This window comes from Coregonus lavaretus (assembly GCF_964263955.1).
Source record: "Coregonus lavaretus genome assembly, chromosome: 26".
Taxonomy (NCBI): domain Eukaryota; kingdom Metazoa; phylum Chordata; class Actinopteri; order Salmoniformes; family Salmonidae; genus Coregonus; species Coregonus lavaretus.
In genome coordinates, this window is record NC_140013.1 from 13504720 (window position 1) to 13515062 (window position 10343).

The window sequence follows — 10343 nt, forward strand, 5'->3', positions numbered from 1 at the left end:
TCTGTACTTACAGCATTCTTATATATTTTTTATCAGGTTTTTGCTTAGCTGACCTTATTTGTGCATTGACATATGTCAATAAAATTAATGGATGCAACTGTTTATGTCAAATTATTTTGTTTTCTACTTGTAGCTGTGGTTGTCCTGAAAAGACACTGGTAAAACACTTCAATGTGAGGCTAAATATGAGGGAAGAGCAAGCAGTGAATTTAAGCTTTTTCACTGTGGGAGGCCAAGGACAAATGGAGTTAATAAGACTATGTACAAAAGTATGGGGCTATTACAGAGGTCATAGCAGTTGGCAGGGATCGGTACATACAGTATAGCACTGTTAACTTGAAAAACTCATAACACTGGAGACACAATGAAGACATAATGAACTTCAACCTAATTTCCTTCCTTTTATTTGGTATTTTTCAAACGATCTCTCAAGCAATCTCTCATAATGTTTCTACATTTTGATAGAATGTCCTTGTACTAAGAAGGCAGAACTTAGTTGATTCAGTGCCATCTATGATTCAAATATCAGTCTCATGTAAACATGAGAATTGCATTTGAGGATGAGTGATTGACAGCTGTATATGCATGTCGTCCCTTTCACCTTAAGACTCACATTTCACATACGGTATTTGCAGCGTAGATTTGGGTTGTAATAGATTGGGCAGGTCAAGTTTGGTCATAGTGAGACTGTTTCTACTACACTGGGATAAGGTTGAGTTGAGGCATTAAGACTTCATCTGTGGGGCCTGTCGTAGCTGCAGTGAGAGGCCGAAGGGGAGAGGAGGGCAGTGCAGGGCATGGTGGAGAAAGGAGGGGAAAGGACATGGGTCAGTGGTTTGGTTGTTATTATTGGATCTGTCGGGTGGCCCCGTATGACATGCCAGTCTGGCTGGCCCCTTTGTTGGAGCCCATCTGCAGGCCAATCACACCCTTCCCCGCTTTCAGCTGGTCGTCTGTGAACTCCCTCCGGTTCTCCTGGGCTTTCCTGCAAGGGCACATGGACAATAAACTCAAAAACACACACTGGCATAGCACAATACACGTCCCAGCTTTAAACAGCCCCAGCCCTGACTGAATACACCAGCATTCTTCACAATCTTCTAACTCACTTGAAGAACCAGTTGGGGTCGCCGTGGTAGTTGCCGTCATCTTTGGTGACAGCCACGCTGCCGAGGGACATCAGTGTCCTCTGGACTGCAGCCAAATCCTTCCCTGTCACCACAAAATCACAGCAGGGTCTTTAAGTCCCCACACCATAGCTACAGCACACCACACCGTTGTATGTGCCCCCCACTACATCCGCTGTTATCTGTGGCAAATGTAATGCCCTGTGTTGTCATTGTTGTGATTGTTTGATGATATGCGAGATGGACATGCTTTGCGAACCTTCCCAGAGGTCCACGGTCTGGAACATGTCGGTCTTGATGACACCGTAGCTCTCGGCAGCAGTTAGGAACTGCGAGATCTGCTCCATCTGTTTGAAGGCCATGCTTGAGCTGGCTATCTTCTTGATGGGCTTGTTGTCCTTATGCAGACTGTTAATGAGCTCACTCAGGACCTGGGGAATAGGAACATAAAGCTAAGAGTAAGAGTACGTTGGGAGAAAATAACCATCTGTACCATCATATACTCTTGTGGGGTCCCCCAAGGTTCGATACTTGGCCCATTGTTGTTTTTACATTTATATGATCATCATCTGATTTACAAAGTGTTTGTTTCTCCATTCTCTTTGCTGATGACACAAATCTTTAGATCTAATAAAGATTGTCCAAATAAATGGCTAATATGAATTCTGAATGCTGTTAAGTTAAAATGTATGTTTCAGTCTGAGGGGTCTTAGGCATTGGATTGGTACTCACACATCCGTCCTTGAGCCAGTCCTGGAAGCCCAGTTTTCCAGCCTCAGGCTTCCCAACTCCAGATCCACACTGGGCCACAATCCACTGCACCAAAAGCTCCTCCACCTCAGCGTCGTACTTCTTGTCAATCTTGTCCTGCACCACCCGGCTCATGCCATAAGATGGACCTTTGTTGGCCATGCCTACCTGAGGTCCCTTTCCCACCGAGAGGGATAGAGGGAGAGAAGGATTGAGGGACAGATGGAGTGGAGTAGAACAGATATTAAATAGAGGAAATATGGATATTTATGTGAGGAAAGGGAGTTGTTCTATGATAGGGTTCCACAACTGCCGTTTTCTGAGATTTCTTTCTGATAATTTTTTGTTATTAGTTTATTGTTGGACATAAAAGACTAAAAACACCAGCCAAGTGATTAAATTTTGGAAATCTGTTCCAAAGTCTTCCCACGCATAATAGAGAGATATACAGTATGTGATTGTATACAAATGTAAGCGAAGTTTGAAATGTTTTAGTCAAATATTATATCAGTTTGGGCTTCTTGCGGTCAATTTGCAGTTTACAAAATATTTGTAATTATGTTCCGGCCCCCTGACCATCCGCTCAAGAAAAAATCATCCTGCGGCTGAATCTAGTTGATGATCCCTGTTCTATAATGTCTGAGAACATCTTGATCTGGTATTAGACCTGAAAGTATTCTGTGGTTCAGATGACATTGTGACATTGACTATGTTTAATGTATGTTGTATGACAGTTTCTATATCAGTAGCGCCTGAGGTGAGCATGTACACTTCCATTTGCATGTCACTTGTGCTATGATCTGCTATCATAACTAATATGAAGGGACTCCATTTTCCATTGACCTTTGGCTGAAACAGATATTACCTTAGTTGCAAGTCAAGCTATTTCCAACAGCTCTGTGGATATATAGGCAGATTTGCATGCGTACACATGCACACATGAAGACATTGGACAAATGGCACATTCACTCACAAACAAATACGCCTGCGAACACGTACACACACACACATATAGATGTCATGCATTTATAAAGGCGTGTATTTGAGCCGCTCCCTCCCAAAGATGATTGCATGTCTCCGAATGCACACCAGTTCAGCCCATCTGCATGAATTACAGAACTAAATATCAGGAGCCAAAGTGCTGTACAATGGGAGCCCTAGAATCAGCAGAATCACGCTCTCTTTTTGTATTTCTTTGCCTCTCTCTCTTAAACACACTAGGCGCCACCAACACCATTGCTTGCAAAACTGTTGCTTTTGGGCCAAGCTGCGAAGTGCAAAGCCCATATCAATGCACTCTTAGCACTCTTGTCACCTTGTTTGCCATCTTGATGTCAGGATACCACGACTTGCTGTGCCTGGGGGTTGAAGGTGAAATGTTAAATGTTACCACCTGGAGTTCACCTTCATCCTGATTGGACGTCATGCTGGGTCCTTCCCTAGACTGCTGTTGGATGGGGTAGCCAATGGTAATAGTAAAGTAAGATCTGGTCACTTCATGTTTGTCTCAAGGAGACAGTTGCCTTATCTACACAAAAGAGTTCCAAAAGGGTTATTTGGCTGTCCCCCATAGGAGAACACTTTTTGGTTCCAGGTAGAACCCTTTTGGGTTCCAAGTAGAACTCTCTGTGGGAAGCGTTCTACATTGAACCCAAAATGGTTCTACCTGGAACCAAAATATTTGTACCTGCAACCAGAAAGGGTTCTTCAAAGGGTTATCCTATAGGTACAGCCGAAGAACCCATTTAGATTCTAGATAGTACCTTTTTTTTCTAAGTGTGCATTTGCATAGTTTTAGTTGGACCCAACTACTCACACTCCACCACAAGGTCAGCGTGGACCCTTCCATGCCTAGTATTTGAATGATAACCTGTAGCAAGCTCAAAAAACCTTACTAGCAGCAACACAAGCAACAAATGGAAGACAATATTTATTCTTCAATCTTTATGCTTATTCTTAATTGTTTTCCTACAAAAAGATTCATTTGAAACTCAGCTCCCATTTTTCTCCAAGAGTTCCTGAATCCACATTATGTGCCTCCTCTTCCTCATTCCCATATTGACTCATCAGTTTAAGTCAGGCAACACTTAAGAGAAAATGTATCGATCAGCTGCCATTAACCTAGTTTTCTATGCCAGCAGTCATGTGTTGAACATTGGAATTAAGAGCATGTATCTGTGTCACCACATTGTGTTGGATTGGCAGCCATCAACACACAGCCCTGGACTGTCTGGCACTTGGCCCAGTCACACATTACTTCTGCTCCATCATGCAAAGAAGTAGACCAAGGCACAGGCCTACTAGACACTATTTGTCAACAATCCAGTCACACGAATATGAAGCCTTCAAAAATACAGAAACTTGAGAGGAGGTTTTTTAGTGTTTCAAACTGTTTCATGGTACCTTATTGACAGACTGCTGTAGTTCACAGGAGATCAAATTAACTCTTAACCATAAAGACAAGAAACATTTCTAATATGCCCCACATCTTCCTCCTCAGAGTCAGACCACAATAAGCTACCAACCTCACCCTAACACACACTCAGTCAAACCCTCGCACAGTGCATCATTATAGAAACATTCCAGAGGAATCTGAGGAATGTCGGGCTGGTAGCTATGCCATTACTTTTCCCCCCAGTTGGTCTAGACCTATGCTTCATATACAAGCATTTTGACCATCAGAAATTAGACTGATGTTCCTCCAATGTGGAAAGCCCCTTTCGTCTGTGTGCCACTGCCAGTACAGGTCACTGCCCTCCACAGAGGGGATATGGATGGCCTGAGAGGTCAGTTCATATGGGACGGGACCCTGGTTCCATTATGGTATTTATGTGTGCTAAGGGACCTACTGTACTGTTGGGTTTGGCATCAGGCCCTGTCTCTGATATCTCCAGTCCAGAACAGTATGTCAGGCTGGCCTGTGGGTTGGCGTCAGTCTGGGTTGTCTCTCTGTGTGTGTGTGTGTGTGTGTGTGTGTGTGTGTGTGTGTGTGTGTGTGTGTGTGTGTGTGTGTGTGTGTGTGTGTGTGTGTGTGTGTGTGTGTGTGTGTGTGTGTGTGTGTGTGTGTGTGTGTGTGTGTGTGTGTGTGTGTGTGTGTGTGTGTGTGTGTGTGTGTGTGTGTGTGTGTGTGTGTGTGTGTATGTGTCTGTGTGTGTGTGTGTATGTGTCTGTGTGTGGGGTGTGGTGTGGTGGGGTGGGGTGTGTGGGTCTGTATGTGTGTTAATTACATAGCTATGTTTCCAGTTCTACATTTGGTAGGATATGTGGACTATGTGTTTGGAGTGTTGTCATTCAGTCTCTGAACTACATGTTGCTTCTCAACTACTGGTACTACAGTATGAAACAGTGTCCACTTATCCTAATGAAAATATGACATCACCATCTATCTCTCCTTTCATGTCTGTTTTACTTCTGTGTTTCTGTCTTGCCATGGTAACACAGCTGGCTGTCTCGCCATGGTAACACAGCTGGCTGTCTCACCATAAAGCAGTTTGAATGCTGTGGTCTGTGAACTGTGGCTAAAGCCATGACGTAATGCCAGCGGCTCTGCAGTGCCACTGAAATGGAGCTCAAGATAATCTTATCTCCTGCTGCTGCTGGTCAGCTCTCCTCTGGGACTTTACTCCTGCTACTGCTAGGCCTCCTGTACTGTAGATAACTCCCCAGCTACTGAAGCCACTGCTGTAGTTCTCCCTTGTTATCTCTCTGTCTCTCAAACACACACTTCTGCCCACTCACAGCAAACATTAGCCTGATAAACTGTATTGATTAATCCCATATGATCAATGAAAGCCGCTGTGTTTCTGTGTTACTTGTTTGCATCTTTGTCTGTGTGCGTGTGTTTTTCTTCTTTGGAAAGTGTGTCTGCCGTGAACTTTTGTTGGCTATAGAATTCCTAGCCAAAGATCATGTATGGCACTCAGTCATTTGCAAGTGAAAACTGAGCTATGCAAGTGTGTCTCTTACAAGAGGAGCTGCTGTGCTGCCAATCCCAGATCGCTCTCTAGGACCAAACTGGTCAAACTGTTTTCTCTGTTACCTTTACATATTTGTGACTGATTCGGATGGTTATTCTACAGTAGAAACATGCTAGCTCATATCAGAACTACATATCCCATCCCTCTAGCACCTGGTACCCCATTGACCAAGACACCATCCCACATCCAGCTCTGATGCTCGTCAGATGTGGTAGGGTTTGCAAACCATTACAGACTACACAGGGAAGCACAGCCGCGAGCTGCCCAGTGACACAAACCTACCAGACAAGCTAAATCACTTCTATGCTCTCTTCGAGGCAAGCAACACTGAAGCATGCATGAGAGCATCAGCTGTTCCGGATGACTATGTGATCACGCTCTCCGTAGCCGATGTGAGTAAGACTTTTAAGCAGGTGTCAACATTCACAAGGCCGCAGGGCCAGATGGATTACCAGGACGTGTACTCCGAGCATGCGCTGACCAACTGGCAAGTGACTTCACTGACATTTTCAACATGTCCCTGACTGAGTCTGTAATACCAACATGTTTCAAGCAGACCACCATAGTCCCTGTGTCCAAGAACACTAAGATAACCAGCCTAAATGACAACCGACCCGTAGCACTTACATCTGTAGCCATGAAGTGCTTTGAAAGGCTGGTCATGGCTCACATCAACACCATTATCCCAGAAACCCTAGACCCACTCCAATTTGCATACCGCCCCAACAGATCCACAGATGATGCAATCTCTATTGCACTGCACACTGACCTTTCCCTCCTGGACAAGAGGACCACCTACGTGAGAATGCTATTAATTGACTACAGCTCAGCATTCAACACCATAGTGCCCTCAAAGCTCATCACTAAGCTAAGGACCCTGGGACTAAACACCTCCCTCTGCAACTGGATCCTGGACTTCCTGACGGGCCGCCCCCAGGTGCTAAGGGTAGGTAACAACACATCCGCCACACTAATCCTCAACACTGGGGCCCCTCAGGGGTGCGTGCTCAGTCCCCTCCTGTACTCCCTGTTCACCCATGACTGCATGGCCAGGCATGACTCCAACACCATCATTAAGTTTGCCGACGACACAACAGTGGTAGGCTTGATCACCGACAACGATGAGACAGCCTATAGGGAGGAGGTCAGAGACTTGGCCGTGTGGTGCCAGGATAACAACCTCTCCCTCAACGTGCTCAAGACAAAGGAGATGATTATGGACTACAGGAAAAAAAGGAGGACTGAGCACGCCACCATTCTCATCGACGGTGCTGTAGTGGAACAGGTTGAGAGCTTCAAGTTTCTTGGTGTCCACATCACCAACAAACTAACATGGTCCAAACACACCAAGACAGTCGTGAAGAGGGCACGACAAAGCCTATTCCCCCTCAGGAGACTGAAAAGATTAGGCATGGGTCCTCAGATCCTCAAAAAGTTCAACAGCTGCACCATCGAGAGCATCCTGACTGGTTGCATCACCGCCTGGTATGGCAACTGCTCGGCCTCCGACTGCAAGGCACTACAGAGGTTAGTGCGTACGGCCCAGTACATCACTGGGGCCAAGCTTCCTGCCATCCAGGACCTCTATACCAGGCGGTGTCAGAGGAAGGCCCTAAAAATTGTCAAAGACTCCAGCCACCCTAGTCATAGACTGTTCTATCTGCTGCCGCACGACAAGCAGTACCGGAGCGCCATGTCTAGGTCCAAAAGGCTTCTTAACAGCTTCTACCCCCAAGCCATAAGACTCCTGAACAGCTAATCATGGCTACCCGGACGATTTGCATTGTCCCCCCCACCCCACCCCACCCCACCCCACCCCCTCTTTTACGCTGCTGCTACTCTGTTTATTATTTATGCAGTCACTTTAACTCTACCCACATGTACATATTACCTCAATTACCTCGACTAACCAGTGCCACCGTACATTGACTCTGTACCGTACCCCCTGTATATACTGTTGTTTTATTTTACTGCTGCTCTTTAATTATTTGCTCTTTTTATTTTTTACTTATCTATTTTTTACTTAACACTTTTTTTTCTTTTCTTAAAACTACATTGTTGGTTAAGGGTTTGTAAGTAATGATTTCACTGTAAGGTCCACACCTGTTGTATTCGGCGCATGTGGCAAATAAAATTTGATTTGATTAGTATTAGTTTTTGTGTGTCTATTCACACACACAGTCACACACACACAGTCACACACACACATTCACACACAGGATGGAGTATGAGACACACAGACATACAGTATGGATGATTAAAGAAACAATGAAAACATGGTTAGAGAAACGCATGGTTAGAGAAACGCATGGTTAGAGAAACACAATGCTCTGACAATGCTACTTTTCTCAAAGTCTTAACCGATGACATAGCTGACAGACAGCCATATGCATCTTCTGGCTCTGTACACTCAGGATTCCATCATAGGACTGACAGACAGACAGACAACCCCCTCAGCAAGGTGTTCTTCTGACTGGAACCCAAAAGCAGCAACAGTAAAGAGAGATATACTCACTGTGTTAAAGTATGTAGCGAAGAGTCTTTCCTCTGTACAAGTGCTGGGTCAGGAGGTGTGTGTCCCCGTGTGTGTGTGAATGAGTGTTTGTATACTTCTAGCTCCAGCAAAGTCCTCCCTCTGAAAAGTGCTGGCTTAAAAGGACCAGACAAGCTGAAATGACTTCACTTCTCGTAAGCCTTGTTTACACCTTGTGCTAACATGTGTTTCGTGATCTCATCAATATGATCCAACCACTAGCTGATCAAGATTTGTCACGTCTACACATTGTATTAAAATGTGTCTCTTATCCGTCCACAGTGTCCGCATTGTGACTAGATTAGTTGGTGCCTCCCAGTATGCAAATTATTTGACAGAAATTATTTCAAAATAATATGATTTTATTTATTTTAAGACAATTTCGAGTACTGCCTGTCAATGATTTTAAAGGATGGTATAATGATGAGTTAAATGCTTGGACCACCCATATCTGTTTACACTTGATTGATATCTAGACAGGTGGTCAGGAAGATCTGATCACTATCAGATCACAATGGGTTTTTTAATCTACACCTATCTGAAAATGTGGGCACAATCGGAATGTGGACAAGATCAGGACTCAGGGTTAATGTTAGCACCATGTATAAACAGGGCTTTAGCTAAGAAGGAGAGAGGGAGAGAGAGTAAAAAGGAAACCACAGCCTTAAAAGGGCATGGGCTTTCTGTCTACTCTCCTTCCATCCCTCCCTCCTTTCGTCTAGTGCTTTCCCTCTCTCCTCCCATCTTTCTTGATTTTTCTCTTTTTTTTCTTGTCCCTTAAAAAAGTGCATCCTTATATGGGAAAGCCTGTTCAGTGCGAGGGGAGCTCTAAAGGAGGCTTTGGTTTGGTCAGCAGGAATACTCCAAATACTTCACCACACCACTCCATCGGCAGAGGAGAGAGAGAGAGAGGCGCTGCCTGGGAAGAGAGAGAAAGATAAGGATGGAAAATTAGGCTTGTGCTAGAGTAGGAGGAGGTGATGAATAGAGGTGGTGTCGTTAAGGGCCCATCAGGATATCAGGCACAGACCGTTACAAGACTCCATTCGGCCTTAATACATCATATTAGCTCCACATCTGTTCTTTCCCCCCTTCATATTCCCAAAAGTCTGTTATTGATTTCAGAAATTTGATGAGGGAGCGAGAGAGGAGAGGGGGGATGTGTGACCACAGAGATGGGAGGGCCGTGCGAGAGGAGAAGGAGGAGGAGGAGAGGGAGGAGTAGTAAACAGAGGAGGATAGGGAATCTGAGGTTGAGAGAGAAAAATGAGTGAAGACAGGAGTCATCTCACCATCAGAGCACAGCAGACCTTTTATGTCCAGGATGCTCCTCAACTGGCCTGCTGAGTTGTGTTTGGGCGAACGTGTGTGTGTGTGTGTGTGTGTGTGTGTGTGCGTGTGTGGTGAGAGCGAAATGGGGGTGGTGAAGAGAGGATGTGTGGATGTCGTAGTTAGTAACACATTCCCTTCTTATTACCACCACCCCTTCTCTTGCCAGACCCCAGTAGTGTAAACTCACTTTGCCTCACACACAATGCCAACCATTGTTTCCTACATTAAGTCAGTTGTTGGGGCTTCTGTCTCACTGTGTCTCCTCCCATCTCACCAAGGTATCACTAGCCCGTTTAAACCTGGTGCTAACATGTGCCCTTTGTTCTGATCTTGTCTACATACTGAATGTGCCCACATTTTTTGAGAGGTGTAGAAGATTAAACGACACATTGTGATCTGATTGTGATCGGATCTTCCTGACCACTTCGGGAGGTAGTCAGACACGCATTGTGTCTGGATTCTGGAAATCAATCAAGTGTAAACAGATCTGGATGGTCAAACCATTTAAAAATCATTATACATCATTATACAAAATCATTGACAGGTAGCACCATTGACTTATGGCATCAGTAATTCTCTTCTCAAAATAAGTCCATATTATTTTGAAAGAATATCTATTAAATC

General features: G+C 44.7%; 1 protein-coding gene across 2 annotated transcripts; it reads right to left on the minus strand.

Annotated features, from left to right (window-relative positions):
- Positions 1–388: 388 nt before the first annotated feature.
- LOC311102105 (transgelin-like) lies at positions 389–8498 on the minus strand. 2 transcript variants are annotated; one of them, XM_084143333.1, is made up of 6 exons: positions 8370–8492; positions 3193–3235; positions 1860–2054; positions 1387–1558; positions 1110–1212; positions 389–985 (listed from the first exon to the last, which is right to left on the minus strand). In XM_084143333.1, the coding sequence occupies exons 2-6, from the start codon at positions 3202–3204 to the stop codon at positions 847–849; spliced, it is 621 nt and encodes a 206-aa protein (XP_083999459.1). In that variant the 5' UTR covers positions 3205–3235; positions 8370–8492; the 3' UTR covers positions 389–846. The 2 variants fall into 2 exon arrangements, with proteins under 2 accessions (XP_083999459.1, XP_083999460.1); XM_084143334.1 differs by lacking the exon at positions 3193–3235 and having other exon boundaries at positions 8370–8498.
- Positions 8499–10343: the final 1845 nt, after the last annotated feature.